General features: G+C 41.0%; 1 protein-coding gene across 1 annotated transcript in view; it reads right to left on the bottom strand.

Annotated features, from left to right (window-relative positions):
* Positions 1-25,727, bottom strand: part of LOC124788817 (ubiquitin carboxyl-terminal hydrolase 34) — a 518,595-nt gene that overhangs the window by 115,616 nt on the left and 377,252 nt on the right. The window contains exons 36-37 of the mRNA XM_047256101.1: positions 23,385-23,572; positions 20,401-20,518 (exon numbers count right to left, since the gene is read on the bottom strand). Coding sequence (XP_047112057.1) covers positions 20,401-20,518; positions 23,385-23,572 — 306 coding nt within the window. The remainder of the gene's footprint in view (positions 1-20,400; positions 20,519-23,384; positions 23,573-25,727) is intronic.

Raw genomic sequence — 25,727 nt, 5'->3', positions numbered from 1 at the left:
CAACAAAACATGCATCTTTGAGACTCTCTACAGTATGTTGTTATAGGTAATGTTTAAAAAAAAAAGGATGGCTATAGTGGTCCTGAGTTTAAACATTGAATTTAGTGGCTCAGAAAGTGAAGGAAAATGTTTTGTTACTTCGCTAGAGACTGAAAGTGGTGAAGTTTTGTCACTTGAGAGACAAGTGTTCGCCAGTGGTATGAGGTAAATACATTTACTGTGCTCGAGCCAGCACCTTGAAGATTTATGATCACAGGAAACTGTTGTAAAATACAAGATTAGACTTCATAGCAACACACAAACTAAAAAATGACTTCAAGTTTAAGGATATTTCAGTCAAAGTCCAGTGCACAAGTTTACTCGACATTTTATTGTTGGTAATCTACAAAATTTTGTAACTCATAATTTTGTAACTCATAATTTTGAGCTTTAAAAACTGTCTCTATATGTCTGTATATAATGTCATTCATTGTAGGATGTTTTTCATTAATTAAAAAAAATATTTTTTGGAACATAATTTGGAAAAAAAAAAAAATGTAAAGTTACGGGGTTAAGACACTCATTTCTTCTGATAAGTTTTTCTTTTTTAATTATAGAAAATGCTCAGAAATTCTACTTGTAACAACAAAGTTGGGAATAAATAAATATTAGTGCAAACTCCTGGTGTGTTGCCAGTGAGTCTTATGGTCTATATTCCTGAGGGCTATGGTCTAAAATGCCAGTGACCGGCTCTGCATGGGCTTCATCTGGGGTATCATAATGTGGGCTTTCACAAAACCCTACACAAAAAAAGTCCTACAGATTAAACTGAAAAATCTTAGAGGCTACTAATGAAACAGCAGACTCATTCCATCTGCGCTGGAACACTTCAGATAATGACGACGATGCAGGTTGCCAATGGCAAGGTTATCACAATCTTTGCAGACTATGAATGCATGTGTTTTACAAAGTATTTCATCAGAAGCACACTTCTTGTGACATTGGTCTACAGACATATTGAAGACTAAGCAAAAATGAAAATTCACTCAAGAAAGTTAGGAAATTCAACCAATGAGAAATCCAGGATGGAATGTAACAATACAATGAAAAGGAAAGTTGCTATTCACCATATAGTGGAGATGCTAGTCACAGATAGGCACAACAAAAAGATTGTCACAAATAAAGCTTTCGGCAATTAAGGCCTTTGTCAACAATAGACAACACACACATACACACACGCACATGCACACAAATGCAATTCACGCACACGACTGCTGTCTCAGGCAACTGAAACCACACTGCGAGCAGCAGCACCAGTGCATGATGGGAGTGGCAGATAATTATCTGCCACTCCCAAGTGGAGCATAATTATCTTCCCAACCTTGTACAAAAACAAATCTCCCATGCCTTATCTTTCCAGTCTCCCACCAGCTCCCAAACTCCCACCGTCCGGGCACAGAGGAGCATTCCCTATGCAACTCAGTACCACCTAGGACTGGAACAACTGAATTACATTCTCCGCCAGGGGTTCTACTATCTCACTTCATGCCCTGAAATGAGATATGTATTGCTCACTATCTTTCCGACTCCTCCCACAGTGGTATTCCACAATCCACCGAACCATACACTCATCCATCCCTACGCTGTTTCCAACCCCTTACCTCATGGCTTATACCCCTCTAATAGATCTAGATGCAACACCTGTCCCATACATCCTCAAACCACCACCTACTCCAGTCCGGTCACGAACATCACCCTATCCCATCAAAGGCAGGGCTACCTGTGAAACCTGTCACTTGATATAAAAGCTGCAACCACTGTGCTACATTATATGTGGACATGGCAACCAACAAGCTGTCTGTCTGCATGACTGGCCACCATCAACCTGTGGCCAAGAAACAAGTGGACCACCCTGTTGCTGAACACACTGCCAAAGATGACATCCTGCATTTCAATGACTGCTTCACAGCGTGTGCCATACGGATCCTTCCCAGCAACACCAGCTTTTCTGAACTGCACAGGTGGGAACTTTCCCTGCAATACATCCTACATTCCCATAACCCTCCTGATCTCAACCTTTGTTAATCCCTGTCCTCACTCAACCAGCCCCTTCCCTGTTCCCATTCCAGCACTACACAGCTGTCATTCCACCATCACACCCAGTCTTTTTACCTCTCTGCTTTTACACTACCCCCCCCCCCCCCCTCTCGCCTGCCCTCTGTCTAACCTGCAGCACTTTACTGTCCACCACCCCCACCATACTATCCCTTCCCTTCCCAGCCTCCTCCTTACCCCCACCCAGTCACCATTCCCATCATGCACTGGCATTGCTGCTCGCAGTGTGGTTTCAGTTGCCTCAGACCGCAGTCATGTGCGTGAGTTGCATTTGTGTGTGTGTGTGTGTGTGTGTGTGTTCTATTGTTGACGAAGGCCTTAATGGCCGAAAGCTTCATTTGTGACAGTCTTTTTGTTGTGCCTACGTGCCTATCTGCGACTCAGCATCCCTGCTATATGGTGAGTAGCAACTTTCCTTTTCATAATATTGTTACAAAGCTATGAAACTGTGTGACAGGATTGCTGACTGTACTTACACTTAGGAGGTGAAAAATTTGGAATTACCAATAAACCATATGCAAGAACAACACACTACCTAATATTCTAAACTGTTACTTCATTTCTCTGGGAGAAAGAAAGGTTAAAATACAAGGGTAGGACTATGTGTAGATCATAAGTACGTAACATTTTCTGTCTCTTGAAGTGAGGTATTGGCCAGCAGATATGGAAGAATGTCTATGAAGTACAACACAGACAACAGTCACTTGTCCATATATTAAAATTAGTAGTAAAAATCACGCATGAGTTCATACACATTCATGTTCTTTTCTCTTGCTTTAATAAAGTTATATTATAACCATGGCATAAAATACCAAGTAAAATGAGAATTGGCTGAAAAAAGTGGGAAAGCTTTTTCACTGGTACTGAGGCTATGTAAAATAACAACAGGGAGGATCTGTCTGCTCCATAGTATTTGCCACTAACACACTTTGTGACGTGTAGAGCCTTTAGAGTGCTTGTCTTGAAAAAATTCAAGTGTGGCCAGAGCAAGCGAGTTTCTCATCAAAGATGAGTTGCAGGAACTTTACTGTTTCCTTGAAACTAAGAACGATGTGCCTGACTCAGGTTTGAGTTGATCATTGATCAAAAACCTGATGTACATGACTAAATTTGACATACTAACATTTATCTGAAGGATATCTGAAGCTTGTGGTTTTAATACATAATTATAGTATTGTAATGGATCTGGGAGATGTGTTATTTTCTATCGGATTTGTCGATACCAAATCTAATGAGGGAGGTTGTAAATGTTTTCTTATATTTTTGTCAGAATATTTTTTGTAAATTGTAATTTGCCTTATTTTATGCTAATTTTCTTATATATGCGAGAGTAACAGCATATTGATTAATATTAGTAGATGTGACGAATAATATCAGAGAGACTGGTTACAAAAGGAAGCTTGTGTGTTCTGTGAAATGTCTTTGACGCTGGAGTCGTCTCTGACCGTAGTCAGTCGGCAGTGAACACTCGGTGTGTGACAGTGGAACAATGTACAGGTCCCCATTATTATAATATCCAAGTGACCAGCAAAAATGAGTTATTCTACTACTTTTTTATATAAACATCAAGAAGGAAACACATTCAGAAAAATGGTATTTGAAGCACCAAAAATGAGGCACACACATTGAACCAGGACATTTCCGCAGCCGACGAAACAGAATTATGGAATCATTTATGGAATCATACTTCCACTAGACGACTGAAGCCAACACAAAAAAGTCAAATATCATCTTATAAACATCCACGGAAAAGTGAGTACTGTCACGAAATATGCTAAATTCAAGTATATAAAAATAGTGAGCATATTTCAGTATTCTTATTGTTAGTAATTAACTAAGTACACACTGTTTTTGGTCTTGTTTCACTGTAACTGTTGAGCAAGCACCTTGAGACCACAAAATGAAGACCAAAATATTGCCCAAAAAAAGAGATCTTGGACAGAGCTCATAACGGTGGAAATTCTGTTAATGACTACTGGGATATGGGTAACACTTAAGACTCTCCTCTGATGGATAGGATCCTCCTTGTGTGTGTGACATGTTGCTAATTTTGATCCTAAAATACCATTGTGGAAGGAAAGAATGGACTATAACGGGAAGATAAGCCTAAAAGCCCCATTAATACAGTATCCTGATGATATTTTGATGTCATGTGGTGTCATTCCTATAAAATTGTGTGTACACAAAAGAGCATCTTATATAGGTGCTCAAGGAAGAAGATTGTGAGCACAGAGTACCTAAGGAAATGACACTGAAGGTGACTAAGAAGGTTTCTGTTTTCTGGAGTCAGTACCAAGTGTCTGTTGATAATTCTTTTCCAATGTCTTCACTAAACAACTGGGAAGTGTTACATTGGGATAGCTACTTTAGCTAGTATGGTCCTTACCAGAATTTAAGAAATCATGAGTGGAACTAGATGAAAAAAAAGACCCTATGAACATGAGTCCAGAAATGGATGGTGTACATGCAACGACAACAAATCATCCTGGAACATAGTACAGAACTGTGTCACATCCATATCACAACAAATGTTCAAAGGGTTCTCCATGTAAAGCAATGCACACATTCATAGCTCACATGTTTACTTTAGCTTAGACCATGTTGGCGAGCTACTTGCCTGGAGCTTGTACTAGGGTTTCTCTCAATATCCTGTAGAACCCAGTCTAAATATAGTGTACACACAGTCCCCATCTCCCAGCAAGTTCATCTGTCTGAAAGAACCCATGATCACACAAACACCCAAAAAGAGCCTGAAATGTTGTGTGATGTGGTTGGTGTCTGTGATGGTGCTTGTTTTCGTATAGTCATGCCACCTCAAGACCCGTTTCCACTGCTTGGCCATATGACCACCATCTCGGCTTGTTCCCAACAGTTATACTGCACCATTCTGCTGCTTACAGTGCACTGCATCAATCACACAGCCTGCTACACACTAGGAACACATGGCGTGTGGTCAGAAGAGCTTCTACAAGGGTAATCCCAAAAGTAAGGTCCCCTATTTTTTTATAAGCACAGAACTCTGTTTGTGTGGCTTTTGGTCACACTGTTATGAAGAGTGCTTCACGCGCTGTGTGTAAACATGCGCACGCCACGCTGAGGTGCTCGATCTTGGCTTGGCAGCCATTGAGAATGGAGCTCCCATTGGATGTTACTGCCAAGTGTGAATTGCGCGCAGTTATTTGGTTTTTGAACGCAAAGGGCACTGTGCCAATTGAAATCCATCGCCAATTGACGGAAGTGTATGGTGAGTAGGGCATGGATGTCAAAAATGTTTGTAAGGGGTGCAGAGAGTTTGCAGCTGGTCAGAACGAAATTCACAACAAACAAAGGCTCGGGAGACTGTCAATTTCTGAGGAGATAGTGTTGAAGGTTGAACAAAGCATGTCTAAAGATCGGCATATTACCCTGGATGATCTCTGCACATTGGTTCCTGAGGCTTCCCGAAGCACTGCTCACAGAATTTTAATGGAAACCTTGAACTACCAGAAGGTGAGCACAAGATGGGTGCCACGTATGCTGACTGAGGACTACATGCAGCAACGAGTTGATGCTTCCCGTGCATTTCTTCACTGCCTTGCAGCTGAAAAGGACAACTTTCTGGACTCAATTGTCATGGGTGACAAAACCTGGGCATACCACTTTACACCTGAGACCAAGCAACAATCACGCCAGTGGCGGCATCCATCTTCACCAAAGCAGCAGAAATTCAAACGAACAAAGTCTGCCGGTAAAGTCATGACAACCGTTTTTTGGGATCGGAAAGGGGTATTGTAGGTCAACTTTATGCCCACTGGGACCACAATTAATGCTGACAGGTACTGTGAGACTGAAAAAACTCAAACGAGCAATTCAGAACCAGAGAAGAGGAATGTTGAGCAAAAGCGTACACATTCTCCATGACAAAGCTTGCCCACACTTCGCTCGGCAAACCGTTGCTCTCCTGGAACAGTTTCAGTGGAACATAATCACTCCGCCACCCTACAGTCCTGACTTGGTGCCCAGTGACTATCACCTGTTCCCCAAGTTAAACGAACATTTGGCTGGAAAGTGATTCAGCTCCGACGACGAGATGAAAAAAGAGATTCATAACTTTCTGAACAGAATGGCAGTGAGCCGGTATGACATGGGCATACAAAAACCACAACAGTGTCTAAAAAAATGCATCAACTGAAATGGTGATTATGTCAAAAAATAGCTAAATGTACAAGCTGTAAACTGATGTAAACCATTGTAGAAATAAATAGGTCTATGTACTTACAAAAAAAATAGGAGACCTTACTTTTGGGATTATCCTCGCATTCATCAGGGCCCCCTATGATGGTACAATGCATTTCCGGACAAATGTTCATAGGATCTTTTCTCCTCCATTTCCAGCCAGGAAATCATCCCTGCAGTTAGTCGGTTTTATAAATGTTCACCCTGTATGGTACTGCAGTATATACATTATCTTCCGCATTCATCCTCCTTACTGACTTCTGTATCTTTGCTGATGGGTTAATAGATTGCAACAATCCTTGCTATGACTGCTTTTCTTCTCTCTTTGATAACATGCCGAGCTTTTACTTGAGCAGTGTAGGAAGGCTGCACAACTGTTAGTTGATGAACTGTGGTGGAACTTTTGAAATGCTGCCTGTCGGTCACTTATGTCTAAATGGCACTCCTTGATCCACCTTGGAACTGCCATGCAACAGACAACTTCGATATAGACACTTCAGCAGTGCTGTGAATGATAGCAGTGATATATTCTACCATGTCCTTGGATTCTGGATTGGTGTTGGAATACAGTCAGCTTGCTGCAAAGCATCCAGTGGCTTTATTTAAAATGCATTCAGATGACTTGATGGCACATGGATCCAAATGGGAAACTGGTCGTTAGAGTAGAAGTTCTACACCACTTCCCGAATGACATTATTTGCTAGTGTCGGAGTACAGAGTGATGGTCAATGGATATGGATGATCTGTTTGCAGGGCTGAAGTGTGTGCTTTTCTGTATTGGGCAGGCAGACGCCATCCAACAAGAGGAAAATCTCCATTAGTTGACCATGGGGGCAAGTGTATGTAGAATCCACTGCAGGTAATTGGCATTTACATCTTTACTGCAGACGATGAAGAAATTGATGAAATGTATGACGAGATAAAAGAAATTATTCAGGTAGTGAAGGGAGACGAAAATTTAATAGTCATGGGTGACTGGAATTCGTCAGTAGGAAAAGGGAGAGAAGGAAACATAGTAGGTGAATATGGATTGGGGGGAAGAAATGAAAGAGGAAGCCGTCTTGTAGAATTTTGCACAGAGCATAACTTAATCATAGCTAACACTTGGTTCAAGAATCATGAAAGAAGGTTGTATACCTGGAAGAATCCTGGAGATACTAAAAGGTATCAGATAGATTACATAATGGTAAGACAGAGATTTAGGAACCAGGTTTTAAATTGTAAGACATTTCCAGGGGCAGATGTGGATTCTGACCACAATCTATTGGTTATGAACTGCAGATTGAAACTGAAGAAACTGCAAAAAGGCGGGAATTTAAGGAGATGGGACCTGGATAAACTGAAAGAACCGAGGTTGTACAGAGTTTCAGGGAGAGCATAAGGGAACAATTGACAGGAATGGGGGAAAGAAATACACTAGAAGAAGAATGGGTAGCTCTGAGGGATGAAGTAGTGAAGGCAGCAGAGGATCAAGTAGGTAAAAAGACGAGGGCTAACAGAAATCCTTGGGTAACAGAAGAAATATTGAATTTAATTGATGAAAGGAGAAAATATAAAAATGCAGTAAATGAAGCAGGCAAAAAGGAATACAAACGTCTCAAAAATGAGATCGACAGGAAGTTCAAAATGGCTAAGCAGGGATGGCTAGAGGACAAATGTAAGGATGTAGAGGCTTGTCTCACTGGGGGTAAGATAGATACTGCCTACAGGAAAATTAAAGAGACCTTTGGAGAGAAGAGAACCACTTGTATGAATATCAAGAGCTCAGATGGAAACCCAGTTCTAAGCAAAGAAGGGAAGGCAGAAAGGTGGAAGGAGTATATAGAGGGTTTATACAAGGGCGATGTACTTGAGGACAATATTATGGAAATGGAAGAGGATGTAGATGAAGATGAAATGGGAGATAAGATACTGCGTGAAGAGTTTGACAGAGCACTGAAAGACCTGAGTCGAAACAAGGCCCCGGGAGTAGACAACATTCCATTAGAACTACTGGTGGCCTTGGGAGAGCCAGTCATCACAAAACTCTACCATCTGGTGAGCAAGATGTATGAGACAGGCGAAATACCCACAGACTTCAAGAAGAATATAATAATTCCAATCCCAAAGAAAGCAGGTGTTGACAGATGTGAAAATTACCGAACTATCAGTTTAATAAGTCACAGCTGCAAAATACTAACATGAATTCTTTACAGACGAATGGAAAAACTGGTAGAAGCGGACCTCGGGGAAGATCAGTTTGGATTCCGTAGAAATGTTGGAACACGTGAGGCAATACTAACCCTACGACTTATCTTAGAAGAAAGATTAAGAAAAGACAAACCTACGTTTCTAGCATTTGTAGACTTAGAGAAAGCTTTTTACAACGTTAACTGGATTACTCTCTTTCAAATTCTGAAGGTGGCAGGGGTAAAATACAGGGAGCGAAAGGCTATTTACAATTTGTACAGAAACCAGATGGCAGTTATAAGAGTCGAGGGACATGAAAGGGAAGCAGTGGTTGGGAAAGGAGTGAGACAGGGTTGTAGCCTCTCCCCGATGTTATTCAATCTGTATATTGAGCAAGCAGTAAAGGAAACAAAAGAAAAATTTGGAGTAGGTATTAAAATCCATGGAGAGGAAATAAAAACTTTGAGGTTCGCCGATGACATTGTAATTCTATCAGAGACAGCAAAGGACTTGGAAGAGCAGTTGAACGGAATGGACAGTGTCTTGAAAGGAGGATATAAGATGAACATCAACAAAAGCAAAACAAGGATAATGGAATGTAGTCAAATTAAATCGGGTGATGCTGAGGGGATTAGATTAGGAAATGAGACACTTAAAGTAGTAAAGGAGTTTTGCTATTTAGGGAGTAAAATAACTGATGATGGTCGAAGTAGAGAGGATATAAAATGTAGACTGGCAATGGCAAGGAAATCGTTTCTGAAGAAGAGAAATTTGTTAACATCGAGTATAGATTTAAGTGTCAGGAAGTCGTTTCTGAAAGTATTTGTATGGAGTGTAGCCATGTATGGAAGTGAAACATGGACGATAACCAGTTTGGACAAGAAGAGAATAGAAGCTTTCGAAATGTGGTGCTACAGAAGAATGCTGATGATAAGGTGGGTAGATCACGTAACTAATGAGGAGGTATTGAATAGGATTGGGGAGAAGAGAAGTTTGTGGCACAACTTGACTAGAAGAAGGGATCGGTTGGTAGGACATGTTTTGAGGCATCAAGGGATCACAAATTTAGCATTGGAGGGCAGCGTGGAGGGTAAAAATCGTAGAGGGAGACCAAGAGATCAATACACTAAGCAGATTCAGAAGTATGTAGGTTGCAGTAGGTACTGGGAGATGAAGAAGCTTGCACAGGGTAGAGTAGCATGGAGAGCTGCATCAAACCAGTCTCAGGACTGAAGACCACAACAACAACAACATCTTTACTGCCACCGTATCCATAAGACTTCTCCTCATCTTTTCATCCTTCCTCTGAATGATGTAACCTTTGAACACAGGGTTGCCTGAAGGTTCAAAATGTATCTCTTGTAAGCAGAGAAACAAGAGCATATCCCATGTAAAAAAAGCTTTCCTTCTTTCTTACATGTTTTTAAATTTTTCACTCACATCCTATTGCAATAAAGGATTCATTAATCACATGGTGTTTTCTGTGATCCTGTCTCTTGCTTTTGGTGACAATTGTAGGGAAGTGATTGGAGAAATAGAACAACTTCTCACTTGTTCTGTTCTAGGGTAATCTTCATCAGTTAATACTATGTTTTCCTATCTGATGGTTTTGTGTCAGTTTTCTGGATTTTTTCTGATTTTGGGTGTGGATGTCATTTTTTATTGTTGTGAGGTAGCTTGTCTGGCAACAGCTGAATAGCTTTGTGATTGAGGGTTGTCTCCTTAGTTTGTTCGTGACAACTACTTGAACTATTTTAAAAGTATCTGCAGGCTTATTAATGTAGATATTATTGTGTATGTACATTTACAAGTGTATGTGTTTGTGTCAATCTCTCTTACTTCTGTTTGCATAGTAGTGCAGACTTTACTACATATGTTTTCAGAAAGGCAGCGATGCATACACAATTCTGTTAGTACCTTTAATTTCTTCAACATTCTTCTCTTCTACAAACAACAGAGAATTCATGTGGCAAACAGGACAATTTCCTGAGCAGTTTATGCAGAAGTCTAGTGTTCACTACAGTGACCATGCTTTGTACGAATCTTTTCCACTTTTGCCGCATATAACTTTGCCATTATACCTTACTGTAGAATGATCATATTTTTTACATTTATAGCATCACAACAAATTGGTTACATAAGGTCTTGCCTTCAGCTGAATAACTCCAGCCTGAAACAATCAGGAAGGACAAGCAAACCGAATGATAAGATCAAAGTGGTTGTCTTCTTCAGCTAACCATTCACTCACTTCATCACATTTCTAACTTCTGTTATGCTTTCCATTTCCAAATCTTTTGCAGTTTAGTGATGTCCATGTCCATGTCCATGACTTCTGCAAGAGAGTGGTCACTTGATGAGAGACAGCAGTTTCAACCAATAGTATTCCACTGTCATTCCAAATTAATATGATACATTTTACAGTTCTAACAATACTTCCCAAAGATTTACTCATGTGCAAAAGGGATACATTTATCTGGTAAATTTGATCGTTGGCACTGACCTGCCCATGACTTTGGAACCTCGGATTTGTTGAGCTCATACTCAGCCATTACTGGTTGAACTACTGAGGGAAGGACATACAGCAGACAGCGGTAGCAAAAGGGAAATAGTGCTGGTCTGAAACTTCCTGGCAGAATAAAACTGTGTGCCCGACCGAGACTCGAACTCGGGACCTTTGCCTTTCGCAGGCAAGTGCTCTACCATCTGAGATACCGAAGCACGACTCACGCCCGGTACTCACAGCTTTACTTCTGCCAGTACCTCGTCTCCTACCTTCCAAACTTTACAGAAGCTCTCCTGCGAACCTTGCAGAACTAGCACTCCTGAAAGAAAGGATATTGCGGAGACATGGCTTAGCCACAGCCTGGGGGATGTTTCCAGAATGAGATTTTCACTCTGCAGCGGAGTGTGCACTGATATGAAACTTCCTGGCAGATTAAAACTGTGTGCTCGCAGGAGAGCTTCTGTAAAGTTTGGAAGGTAGGAGACGAGGTACTGGCAGAAGTAAAGCTGTGAGTACCGGGCGTGAGTCGTGCTTCGGTAGCTCAGATGGTAGAGCACTTGCCCGCGAAAGGCAAAGGTCCCGAGTTCGAGTCTCGGTCTGGCACACAGTTTTAATCTGCCAGGAAGTTTCATATCAGTGCACACTCCGCTGCAGAGTGAAAATCTCATTCTGGAGTGCTGGTGTGTTTGTCAATCATGTAGTTGTGGTCTTCAGTCCAAGGACTGGTTTAATGCAGCTCTCCATGTTACTCTATCCTGTGCAAGTTTCTTCAACTCTGAGTAACTACTGCAACTAAATCCTTCTGAATCTGCTTAGTTTATTCATCTCTTGGTCTCCCTCTACAATTTTTATCCCCCCCCACTTCCCTCCAGTACTAAACTGGGATCCCTTGATGTCTCTTGATGTCCTACTAACCGACCCCTTTTTCTAATCAAGTTGTGCCACAAATTTTGTTTCTCACCAATTCTATTCAGTACCTCCTCATTAGTTACGCGATTTACCCATCTAATCTGCAGCATTCTTCTGAAATACCATATTTTGAAAACTCCTATTCCCTTTCTGTCTAAACTGTTTATTGTCCATGTTTCACTTGCTTACATGGCTACACTCCATGCAAATACTTTCAAAAAAGAATTCCTGACACTTTACTCGAAGTTAACAAATTTCTCTTCTTCAAAAATGCTTTCTTTGCCATCGCCAGTCTACATTTTATATCCTCTCTACTTCAAACTTCATCAGTTATTTTGTCACCCAAATAGCAAAACTCATTTACTAATCTAATCCCCTCAGCATCATAATCCTCATTTTGCTTTTGTTGATGTTCATCTAATATCCTCCTTTTAAGACAATATCCAATCCGTTCAACTGCTCTTCCAAGTCCTTTGCTGTCTGTGACAGAATTACAGTGTCATCGTCAAAATTGAAAATTTTTGTTTCTTCTCTGTGAATTTTAATTGCTACTCTAAATTTTTCTTTTGTTTCCTTTACTGCTAGCTGAGTATACAGATTAAGTAACATCGGGGATAGGCTACAGCCCTCTCTCACTTCCTTCTCAACCAGTGCTTCTCTTTCATGTTTCTCGACTCTTTATATCTGCCATCTGGTTTCTGTAAAAATTGTTAACAGCCTTTCACTCCCTGTATTTTACCACTGGCGCCTTTAGAATTTGAAAAAGAGCATGCCAGGCCACATTGTCAAAAGCTTTCTCCAAGTCTACAACCACTGTAAAAGTATGTTTGTCTTTCCTAAAGCTATCTTCTATGACAAGACGTAGGGTCAGTATTGCCTCATGTGTTCCTATATTTCTCTGGAGCCCAAACTGGTCTTCCTCGAGGTCTGCTTCTACCAGTTTTTCCATTCTTCTGTACAGAATTCATGTTAGTATTTTGCAGCAGTGACTTATTAAACTGTTAGTTCAGTAATTTTCACACCTGTCAGTAACTGCTTTGTTTGGAACTGGAATTATCACATTATTCTTGAAATCTGGGCATATTTTGCCTATCTTGTACATCTTTCTCACCAGAGGGAAGAGTTTTGTCATGGTTGGCTCCTGCAAGGCTATAAGTAGTTCTATTGGAATGTTCTCTACTCCCAGGGACTTGTTTCTACTTAGGTCTTTCATTGCTATCAAATCTTTACAAAACATCATATCTCCCGTCTCATCTACACCTACATCCTCCTCCATTTCCATAATATTGCCCTCAAGTACATCTCCCTTGTACAGAACCTCTATATACTCCTTCCACGTTTCTGTTTTCCCTTCTTTGCTTATGACTGGTTTTCTATTTGAGCTCCTTAGGTGGTTCTCTTTTCTCCAAGGCTCTCTTTAATTTTTCTGTATGCAGCATCTTTCTTTCCCCTAGTGATATATACTTCTAAATCCTTGCATTAGTCCTTTAGCTATTTCTGCCTAGCCATTTTGCACTTCCTGTCAACCTAATTTTATTGACATTTGTATTCCGTTTTGCCTGCTTCACTTACTACAGTTTTATATTTTCTCATTTCATCAATTAAATTTAGTATCTCTGGCGTTAGCTAAGGATTTCTACTAACCCTCGCCTCTTTGCCTGCTTGATCCTCTGCTGCCTTCACTATTTCATCTCTCAAAGCTACTCATTCTTCTTCTTATTCATTCCTTTCACCTGTTCTTGTGAATCGTCCCCTAATGCTCTCTCTGAAACTAAAAATTATGGATGTAGTTTCCCCTTGCTTTCAGTCATTTGCAGAACCAGCACAGCAAGGCCATTTTCGTCAATGTTACAAGGTCAGATCAGTCAGTCTTCCGGACTGTTGCCCCTGCAACTACTCAAAAGGCTGCTACCCCTCTTCAGGAACTACATGTTTGTCTGGCCTCTTAACAGATACCTCCTCCATTATGGTTGCATCTACGGTACGGCAATCTGTATCACACCAATGAAAGGTCCATGGTTACCAATCACATGCTAGCAGAACCATTATTTTAAGTCCCCCTGGGGGGGGGGGAAGACTTTTGTCTAATGTTTCCTGACTACTAAATTCCACTGTAGCACAGCACTATATATCTGAGTGCAACATTCTTTTGTACAGTATATGTTGAAAGGAATGTCTTCCAGTAGTGTAAGCAATCCCACTCGGAAAAAAGTGTATAATGCTGTCTATTTAATTTGGGAGGTACAAACCTTCTGTGCATCATAGTGATGCAAAAATGTTTTATTTGCCTACATCGAACAATGTGATATGCGGTGCTGAATTTGCATGGTATTTCTCTGCTGTTCAACTAAGACACATTATGAAAGTACTTGAGTTCCTTTTAATCCAATTCCGGTGTTTTTACAGTTATTATTCACTCAACATTGCCCCTTTAGGGTGCAACAATTACCATCTGCTCAATTGCTGTAAAGATGATTGTTGGTAGCCATCTGCTTGGGAAATGTCCAGTATACAAACTTTTCACAACCACAAAACCTCATCCAGTAGGTTTGCAAGCAATGTGTATGCTTGCTAGTGTACTAATTGTTTTCCTGTTCACACTGACTAGTATGACACAGCGAAGGCTCATAAACATAGCAAATAATAACAATGCTATCACAACACTGGCTTGATCAGACAAAACTGCACTACTTGCAGTACTGGCATTTCTTCCATGTGAAGAGTGACTGTTTTATGTAAATCCATACTACTGGCTCAAATGTTGTCAAAAGGAGCAAAAAACTCAGAAAACCACCAAAACTTAGTAAAATCAATATTATGGCAAATCCATGATTGCATAGAAACAGCTGTATGTATTAGGACAAACTCACTGCACGGAAGAGTCCCTGACAAAATTTAGTAAAATTTATGTACTTTCAAATTCAAGATTTGCCATTATATTACTGTTATGATTATTGAAGTTCAACAAATGTGTGTCAAAAGCTACAAGTTTTCAGTTGTTTGTGTAAAGTGTGGCCCGGGCCTACCACTCATCCAACTGAATGAAGTGAACCCCAAAAGCTACACTAAAATTGTTTATTAGAACCATTCTCATATCCCCTCTGTTGTGCTTCCATTCCTACGATGCCAATGGATTGCAGAATTTTTGATTCTGTTTACACATGCAGAGTGAAGTATAGTCACCCCGTAGAGATCTAGAGGCATCACATTCTTAAATTTGACAAAAAGTCACACTAGTTTTTCTTTATTTATTTACCTTCTGTTCAATGACTCACTTGAGTCCATATATGCAGTTTCGACAAGAACACGTGCCACATAACATATTCTCTTAGCCAGCAAAGATCTAGGACAGGTGGTCTTTTTTCTTTTTTAAAAAAACTGGACTTAACAATGCTCCTATCGAAGTAGTCCCCTCGGCTATCTATACACAGTTGTCAATTTTTTTTATTTTTTATTTTTTTGAGGTCTTGGAAGCATGCAGGGAAATTTTCAACTGTGATGCTTGTGAGCTCATTTGTCACAGCCCATTGGATGTCTGCAATACCTTGCTGATGGTTTCCTTTCAGTTGTCTTTTCAAGATGGGATAGGAGGCAATGGATGGAGATGTTTGTATGGGCACATGACAGCAAGGTCTTCAGCACCCATGCGAAAACAGATTGAAACGATTGTTGGTAAAATACACAGAACAGGAAGATAAAGCTGTATGGAAAACAAAGGTAACAAAAATTGGCAACCTATACGCATAACCCCAAAGAAGCATGGAACGAAGTATTGCATCAATATTAAAACAAAAGTGGTATAAGGAGCTAAAACAATAGAGGAATGGGTGTGGCTGGCTGACTGCAAGAAGAAAAAGAGGAGGAGCCAGTCACCTTGCAACACATTAAAATCTCCAGCCTAAAAGTCTAGGCCAGAGTCCAGACACATCACAAAACTTAAAACCTTAGTCACATTTGTCTCATCATCAGCTATATTAGAGGGTAGATCCCCACCAATATTTGCTTCTGCCCTTGCAGCACAGGACAAAATGCACACTGTTAAAATATGGATGATATAGATGTGCATGTTACAAGCATCGCAAAACGAGGGATCCTCTCGCTGGAGTAAAAAGCTATGTTTGAGAGGGCAGTGCCCAGTTCTAAGATGTGTGAGGGTCACTTCATCCCACCTGAGCAACTGACAGGAGGAATGCCATGGCTGGGTTGCTGACTTCACCAACTGCAGCTTACTGGTCATCACTGTCAGCCATTCATCATCCCACAACTGCATGCACTTCCTGTGTAGTGCAGAAACGACATCCTGCAAGGAAATAGGACACTGTACCACATCCTGTCCTCTGCAGGTCTCCTTGGCAGCCGGATCAGCCTGTTAATTTCTCCATATCCCTACATGACCAGGCAACCAGCAGAATGACACCTGCTTCTCCCCCCCCCCCCCCCCCCCATTGGATCAAGTACAGTTAGTCATATATTAGCTGGACCAGCTCCTCAGTGGGGTACAGGTTGTGTAATGATTGTAAGGCACTAAGGGAATCGAAGTAAATGAGAAACTGTTTGCCCCAAATATGACGCATCTGCTCCAGTACCTTCAGGATCATGTGGAGCTCTGCTGCGAAAATGGTATAATTGTCAGCAAGGTGAATCCTGGTGACATGGTCAGGGAACACAACAGAGCAGCCAAAGGAATTCCATTGTTTGCAGCCACCAGTGTAAACTACTGTGAAACCATTATGCACATCTAAAATGTTAAAATAAAAGTGAGACTGGAATGTAAAATCTGGCTACTGTTTTTCTTAAAATTAGTCAAGTCTAAAACAGGTGTGGGTCTCTGGAGGAGCCAAGGTGAAAATCTGCTCCAACCTCAATGTAAAACATATAAATCTCAAAAAGATAATCCTATGAGTGAATCCCATAGGGGCTTATTGCCTGTTGCTGATTACAATAAAGCTGTGCCAATGGAAGCCGAGCAACGGTATGGTATGCACATGTATATGGTGAGGACAGAGTTTTATATACATGGCGCATCATAAGAAGCCATTGTCTGTTCTAAAGTGGTAGTTCACCAGCCTCTGCACAGAGATGTGGTATGGTGCTTGTCCTGAATGTCCCAGTGGCCAATCGAGTCCCTTCATGATGCACCATGTCCAACATATTTAAATAAGAAGGCCTCACAGACCTACACACCGTGCATCCATAATTGAGCTGAGATCGCATAAATTCCCCGTAAAACCGGAGCAGACAAGTCATGTCTGCTTCCCATGTACTGTGGTTAAGACTTTTTAAAATACTGAGAGTCGTAAGTGACCGTTCCTTCAGGTTTTTAAGATGTGGCAACTATGTAAATTTACAGTCAAATATTAGGCCCAGAAACCTCAGCAGGTGTGTGCAAAATTAAGAATAGTGTTCCTCATCCCTCAACTCAGGAAAGTTTGAAATGTAACGAGAACATTGAAAAACAAAAACCAGACTTCTCTGTTGAAAACTTAAATCACTCTCCTGCACCCATTCATGTTGAAGAGTTAAGTTGCAACTGATGTGTTGTCATTGCAAGGCTTGAAGAAGAGCAAAACACAGAAGTCATCCACAAACAAAAGACACTGGACAAGACTTTTTACTACTGACATAATGCTATCAACAGCTATGGCAAAGACAGTCACACTTAAAACACTACCTTGAGGGAGACTGTTCTCCTGTACAAAGCGGTCAGACAGGACATCACCGACTCTTTATCAAAAGTGCAGTGGCGAAAGTAAGGACCAATAAAGATGGGAAGACAACCAAGAAAACTCCATTTGTGTAGCTGCTCAAGGATAAGATGCCAACGCAGGAAAGCTTGTTGAATAGCCACTTCCATGAGGGCCAGATTATCATGAACCCATACTGAAAGCGACTAAGGAGTTGCGTGAATTCTAAGATCCAGACAAGGCGGCAGTTGACCATCGACTACAAGGTATTTCCCATGCAGCTAGTGAGGGCAACACTGCAAAAACTACTCGGGCACAAATGGTCTTTTCCAGGTATTAAAAAAGGAATCAAAATGGCATAACACCATGAATTGGGAGACTGACCTGATGCCCAAATTGCATTAAAAAATGCAAGGAGGCTATCTTTGTTTCAGCCTGTGAGGTGTTGCAGCATACTGCAATGGATTCTGTCATGACCAGGGGATGTGTCATGAGCTGCAGACAATGCAGAATCCATCTCCCACATGGAAAATGGGTAGTTGTAATCTTCATCAGAGGTGGACCGGAAGTCCAAACTGCTCCTCTCAGCAACCGCTCTATGGTGCTGGAAACGTGGATCCTGACTGGTGGTTGCAGTAACTATGGCAAAGCAGGCCTCCATCGTCTGGACAATGTCTTGTGGACTGGTTAGGAGAGTGCCGTTCCACACTACAGCAACCATGGGACACCTCCCTACTCTCCCAGAAATAATCCTGATGGTCTCCCATACCACAGAGCTCTTTGTGGGAAGATTAATAGTGTTCAGCAACCACTGCCATTACCTCTTCTTGCTGTCTTGAATAATCCGTCGACATTTCACTTTCACCATCTGAAAGGTTGCAAGATTCTCTGCAGTCAGTCGACACTTGAACCTACACTGAGCAGCACACCTACCTCTGATTGTAGAGGGGCATTCGTCACTCCTTCAAGAGACAGGCTGCCACTTTAATTGTCCTGTGGACTGTGGAACGGATGCTTCAGTAGCGTTGTGGATCATGTTGGTAATATGAGCCACCAGCCCTCAACACTGACATGATGTTTAAACTATGCCAGCTGACTGTAAAGTGTCGAGTTTGCTCTACAGAGCACCCATTGTGGCGGTTTCCTTTCGGGTTCCACCCTATCTGGCAAATGGCTCCAAATCGGGAAGTAGCAATGTTCAAGAAGAGTGTAGAGGAGATGACCTCTGGAGAATTGTCGAGGGATGTCAGGAATACCGTAGCCATGTTTATCTTGTGCTGGTGAAAAGATGAGTCTGGGGTACCTAGGAAATTGGTGACAGACACTGTGTGCTGGGTAACTGAACTGGTACTTATCTGCAGATTGATTGATCCTCACACATGAGAATCAGCAGAGAAAAATCTGCGGACAGTTTTGGAATTATTTTGCAAGGATTTGGTTCCATCTACATTGCAGTAGGCACCAAAACTCCACAGAGCCTTATGAAATAGCATGTTTTACCATTAACAGCATGAAAACAAAACAAATCTAAGTTACTTTGGAATTGCTAAACCTATAATGTTTGCGATCACACTTGGCAATTAAAATCAAGAGACACTAAACCACCTGTTTAGTACCAGAAATGCACGAAAATTCTGCGATGAAAAAATTCCTGTACTCCACATTCCAAGGCAGACAAATACTCCTTACTGGTAGCCTCCCCTCATTCACACAATTGCTTCTTTATGGTTATAGTGATACAAAAGCAATCACAAACAGTTGGCTTTTATTAACAATTTACAATTCAATTTTATTACACTGCAGACTAAACTTTCCAGTTAAGCTACCCCCCCCCCCCCCTTTCCTTCCTTCAGTTCCTTACTACAATTTAGCTCAAAAGCAAACTGGTGGATATTTATTGTATTGACAACACCAGTTCTCAGGATTTATTGACAACACTAATTCTCAGCATTTACATTTTCTTCCATGGCAAAGAGAAGAAGGCTGTGAGTTATGGGGGAGGGAGGGGGATGGGGGTGAGAGAGAGAGAGAGAGAGAGAGAGAGAGAGAGAGAGAGAGAGAGAGAGAGAGAGGGGGGGGGGGGGGGGGTTCAAATTATACCCCAAAAATTGCTTACTTATTTGAAAAGAGACTCATAATCAGAATTACAAACTTCCAGCATGCTGGACTAGCTATGGGTCAGCAACTTCTATTAAACAGTACAATGAAAAAGCTGCAAATTTTACGTTATAATGACTAGTTTCAGGCTGAGACCCATTTTCAAATCATTGTAACATAGTCAACAATAGTCTTTCCGAATATGTGAAAACCATGTCAAAAATGTGCAACGAGCAGTTGCAATGCATAGATAACCCACTGCACCCTCATTTACTATCTGTATGTACTGTAACCATTCGTTGCACGTTTCTGACATGGTTTTAACTGCTTTGGAAATACTATTTCTGAGTATGTTACGGCGCTCTGGAAATGGTTCTCAGCCTGAAACTAGTCATCAAATAAATAAACAAAGTAAAATTTGCAACTTGGGCTGTCTTTCTGTTGTATGGAAATGGGTTTGTCTCAGACTGCAACAGTTTGCAGCAGCAACTGCACAAAATTACCATACAAATATTTATGTATCAGTTTAATGAAACATTGAACATATTCATCATTGTTAACATGTTTAATACAGAAACAACTGATACAAAATAATTACATACTTTTGTTATCTTTACAACTGAATGTTTATGAATAATTGTACTTTATTAACCTACCCATACTTTTTACTTCAAATGGGATTAGAAACAGTGATGTTTAAACGTCATTAGTCAAAGACAAGGAACTCACCAATGAAAGCAGCATTCTTACAAAACGTGTAACACAAGAATGATTTCCAATTTTATTTGGATCTGGCTCTTCTTCTGTATCACCATCGCTCTTTAAATACAAAGGAGCATGATTTGGCCTATCAAAAGAAACAATTTTTGAAATGTTACCAATCTGTGCTTTGCATAAAGACTTAAATCGCATAAAGTGTATTTATTATACAGAAAAGTAACAAATTAACTGTACAAGTCACTATCAATGATTAAAGTTGTACAATATTTTTGTCAAAAGATATGAAAAATATTATTAAATAAATAAACAAACATATTTTTAGAAAGCAGTTGAACAGTACCTGTTAAGCAATACATTTTGTACAGTGAAGGACTACTCAGAGTACAGGTCTGATAAAAAATGTATGAGAATAACAGAAAAATAATGGAAATTACTGCATGGAACAATACATAAAACAGAGGAAAGGCAACCACTCGCCTATAGAGGATCAATGTGTAGAGCCACAGTAGCACATTACAGAAAACAGCATTCACATTAGCTTTTGAGCACTAGCTCTTTTTCTCACAACAGTACACACATTCACACACAGACACCAGAACAAACACTCCTGTTGCCACTGCAAGATCATTAAAACTCAATTATTGAAAGCGGTTGACTGAGCTGGTTGAGGTGGGGAGGGGGAAGTGGGAAAGAGAGAGGTTTTCTTGACAGATATATTCACGGCCCCACAACAAGAGAAAGAAGTTCAGAGAGTGCAACAGAAGGAGATGTAGGAAAATGTAGAGGGGAGGACAGCGGCGGTGGCGGCAGTGGTGATGGTGGTGGCGGTGGTAAGTTCCTATGGGACCAAACCGCTGAGGTCATCGGTCCCTAGGCCTACACACTACTTAATCTAATTTAAACTAACTTACACTAAGGACAACACACACACCCATGCCCAAGGGAGGACTCAAACCTCCAACGGGGGGAGCCGACTGAAGAAGGAAAGAGAGAGGTGAAGACGAAGAGGGAGAGAGGGAGGAGATAGAAGGGAGAGGGGTTGAAAAAAGAAGTTATGCTGAGGGTGGAAGGGGGAGGGAGGGGGTGAGAGTGGTCGCAAGGGGGGAAGAGGGAGAATACCTGGATTTGAGGGGGGAGGGGGGAGATGAAGAATGGCGAGAGAAGGCAGTGCATGATCTGAATGCAGAAGGAGTGGTATGGATAGAATAGAGAAGAGAAAACCTAAGGTAAGGCAATGTAAACAGGTTAGTGGAGATTTAGGCCAGATGGATTGCGAAAGAGCAGGAGACGTTGGAGATAGAATTCCCATCTGCGCAGTTCAGAGAAACTTGGTCTGGAAGAGAGTATCCAAATGGTTCATGTAGTGAAGCAGCTGTTGCAGTCATTTGTGTGGAGATGTGCAGCAAGCGGGGCAACTGGAGGGTCAAGTTTGTGATTTACCACAGTTTGACAGTGGCCGTTCATGTGACTAGATGGTTGGTTACTTGCCATGACCACACAGAATGCTGTAAAGTAACTGCAGCATAGCTGATATATAACAGGGCTGCTTTCACAAGTGATCCTGCTTTTTATTTTGCAGGAAATGGCTGTGATTGGGCTGGGGTAGGAGGTGATGGGTGGTTGTATACAACAGGTCTTGCATCTGGACCAATCCCAAGGCAGTGACCCATGGGGTGCAGGACTGGGAGTAGGGTTGGAATAGGGATAGACAGGGATATTCTGTACATTGAGTGGGCAGTTGAACATTACTTTGGGGCATGTGGCTAGGATATCTCTTGCTTCAGAGCATGACGTGAGGAAGTCGAAGCCCTTGTGGAAGACGTGGTTGAGCTTTTCAAGACCAGGCTGATAATGGGTCATCAAAGGATGCTGACTGGTGGCTGGTTAACAGGTTTACTGGTGTGAGAGGAGCAGATGGCATGGGAGACTTGTTTTGGATGAGCTGGATAGGACATTGTCAGTCAGTAAATGCTCTGGTAAGGTTATAGGTTTATTTCGAGAATTTCTGCTTTCCACTGCAGTGTCCACAGATAGCGAGGTTCCCAACGTCATCCTGACACCAACCCAAAACATCTTTCCTAATATTCCTCACAATTATTTCACTTTCAAGTTGCTTTAGGATGTCGCCATCTAGAGGAATATTTCTTGTCCTATTAATTAACTGTCTGGTCCAAACTCACTGATAGAAATGTCATGGTCTGGATTCACAGCAAGGACAGCTTTTACTCCTCCCCTCCAAAACATCAACACCTATTCCAAAATCCACTTCACCTTGTCCTTCTCAACTCATAAAACCACTTTCCTAGATGTCGATCTCCATCTATCAGATGGCTCTATAAAATGCATCTGTTCATATCAAGTGCGCTAACCACCAACAGTACATCCACTCTGACAGTTGTGGCCCATTCCATGTCAAAAAGTCTATTCCTTATAGCTTTGTTCTCCATGGACACTGCATCTGCAGTGGAAAGCAGGAATATTCAAAATATACTATATCAGAACCTTTACTGACAGACAATATCCTATCCAGCTTATCCACAAACACGTATCCCTTTCCATCTGCTCCTCTGACATTAGCCACTGACCAGTGCTTCTCTAATCATACAGTGCCAACCTGGTCTGGAAAACCTAAATCACATCCTCCACCGGGTCTTTCACTACCTCAAGTTGTCACATTTTTACAAAGAGCATATTTGGTAGTGGTACAAATGAGGAAAAACAATAAGTACCTTAGCCTACTCTCTCTCTCTCTCTCTCTCTCTCTCTCACACACACACACACACACACACACACACACACACACACACACACATATGCACACACTCTCTCTCTCTCTCTCTCTCTCTCTCTCTCTCTCTCTGTGTGTGTGTGTGTGTGTGTGTGTGTGTGTGTGTGTGTGTGAGAGAGAGAGAGAGAGAGAGAGAGAGAGAGAGAGAGAGAGAGAGAAGAAGAAGAAGAAGAAGAAGAATGAATACATTTGTTTTCGTTATTACCTTAACCTTTGTATAACGTGTATACATAGTCGCTGAAACATCTGCCTTACAATTTGATTTGGGCATTTGATAAGTATCTGTACAGGCCACCAATCATTTTCTGCCATATGACCAAGAAACCATTCACAAGCAGCTTGTGATGCATTGAACTGCTTTGTTAAAAGTTCCACCCACTGCACCATCGTTGGCTATAAACAAAAAGGGCACATGTGTTTCTTGAAAGTTTCCTCGTGGATTGAGTAGTCTATCACTTTTCAGGCATGGATCTGGGATATTATTAAATATTGTCAGTTGACAACCTTTAGCAATTCTCAAGATGAGTCGCTTGTAAGATTATCTCTGTTATCCCTAATGTATGTGCTTCTTTCCCACAATGTAAAGTGCCTTAAAAATCTTGCAAGTGACTCACCTCGAGAATGGTTGAAAGGCTGTTGTCCAAAATACTGGAACAAGATTTAATAATATCCCACATGCAGTCCCAAAAAATGATGAAAAAATGAGCACAATTAACATACATAAATATATAAGGACAAAGAAATAGCGGAGGTATCAATATACAGTTTCATTTGTGTATGTGTATATTTATCTGATTCATATAATCTTCCCACTATGACTTTACACAAATTATTCTCTAGTCATCAAACACACACAAATGAACATATGGGCTAATTATGTGTGTAAAATAAAGTATTTCTACACAAGGATTAAAGTTTGTTTCCAACACATTCAGTATAGAGATTTAAAACCATCAGTATCTCACCTACTTCCATGCAAAGACATAGGAGGGTGATTCAATAATTAAAGAGACAAATTGGTCTGGGGAAAAAACTGTTAGTAGGGCAAGTTTGGTACTTTTATGGCTTTAAGTTGGCATCACTGGGATGAGTCCTGATCAGGTGATGTATCAACATTGTTTTGTTTATAACCTCTAAAATACATTTCAAGATGTCGAGTCCGCTTGAAACGTCCACATTACTTGAACAACGTTCTGTTATTCATTTTTTACTTGCCGAAGGCAAGAAACCAGTGAATATATACTGTAGAATACCTAAAGTTTATGGTGAAGGTTGTATGAATTATGCAAATTTTTACGAGTGTGTAGAGCAGTTAAAAAATGGTCGTGATTCAGTAACTGACGAAACCATTCTGGCCGACCAGTTGCAGTTTCAACTCCCTGACTTGAAAGTCGAATTAATGACATTATTCATGCCAACCGACGTGTGACTGTGGAAATGATAGTTGATAAGGTTCAAGTAAGTACTGGTACAGTTCATAACATTATCTGTAACAAGCTGAAGTACCACAAAACATGTGCAAGATGGGTCCCAAAGGAGTTGACGTGGCTACAAAAGGAAACGAGGTTGAGAGTGAGCACAGAGCTAAAGGAACATTACGAAAGAGAAGGTGAGCACTTCTGCAACAAAATTTTAACTTGTGATGAAACTTGGGTTCACTATTATGGGCCAGAATCAAAAAGACAAAGCATGGAGTGGAAGCACACCAGCTCACCTGTCAAGAAAAAATTCAAAACCCAAGTATCAGCGGGAAAAATTATGTTGATGGTGTTTTGGGAAGCTGAAGGTCCAGTTTTTTGTGATTATCTCTAAGAGCAGCGTACAATGAGCAGCCAATACTACTCGGATTTGCTTTTGAACAAGGTGAAGGCAGCCATATGAGAGAGAGATGTTGTGGATCTCAGAGGAGAGGTGTGAGTCACCAGAAAGACAATGCATGTCTTCATATTGCTTAACTAACCCAGAAACCATACACAAAATGGGCTGGAAAGTACTGGCTCATCCCCTTACAGTCCTGATTTAGCACTTAGTGATTTCTATTTGTTTGGTACACTGAAGGAGGCATTACGTGGGAAGAGCTTCCAGGACAACGAGGATGTGAAAAAGTTTGTGGGAAATTGGTTCAAGCATCAAGATAAACAGTTCTTTGCAGCCGGAATAAAAAAGCCTGTAGCCTGTTGGAACAAGTGCATAAATGTTCAAGAAGATTATGTTGAAAAGGAGAAAAAGTAATGTTTTGTAAAAATGAACCCCTTTTTTCTCCAGACCAATTTTTATCTTTACCCTTTAACTGCTCTGGACATGTTAATGCATGCGCCTTTCTACCTGTCCCTGTGTGCTCTGAACATGTTTACACGCGACACCAGTCCTTCTACCTGGTACTCTAAATGTGTCTATGTGTAGAAACGTTCAGAGCACCAGGTAGAAGGATTGGCAGCACGCGTAAACACGTACAGAGCACACATGGACAGGTACAAAGGCGTGCGCGTTAATACATCCAGAGCAGTTAAAGGGTTAATTACTGAATGACCATCATAGTATTAAAACC

Source organism: Schistocerca piceifrons, chromosome 1 (assembly GCF_021461385.2).
Source record: "Schistocerca piceifrons isolate TAMUIC-IGC-003096 chromosome 1, iqSchPice1.1, whole genome shotgun sequence".
NCBI lineage: Eukaryota > Metazoa > Arthropoda > Insecta > Orthoptera > Acrididae > Schistocerca > Schistocerca piceifrons.
Note: the sequence above shows the minus strand (reverse complement) of the source record. Positions and strands in the feature narration are given on the sequence as shown.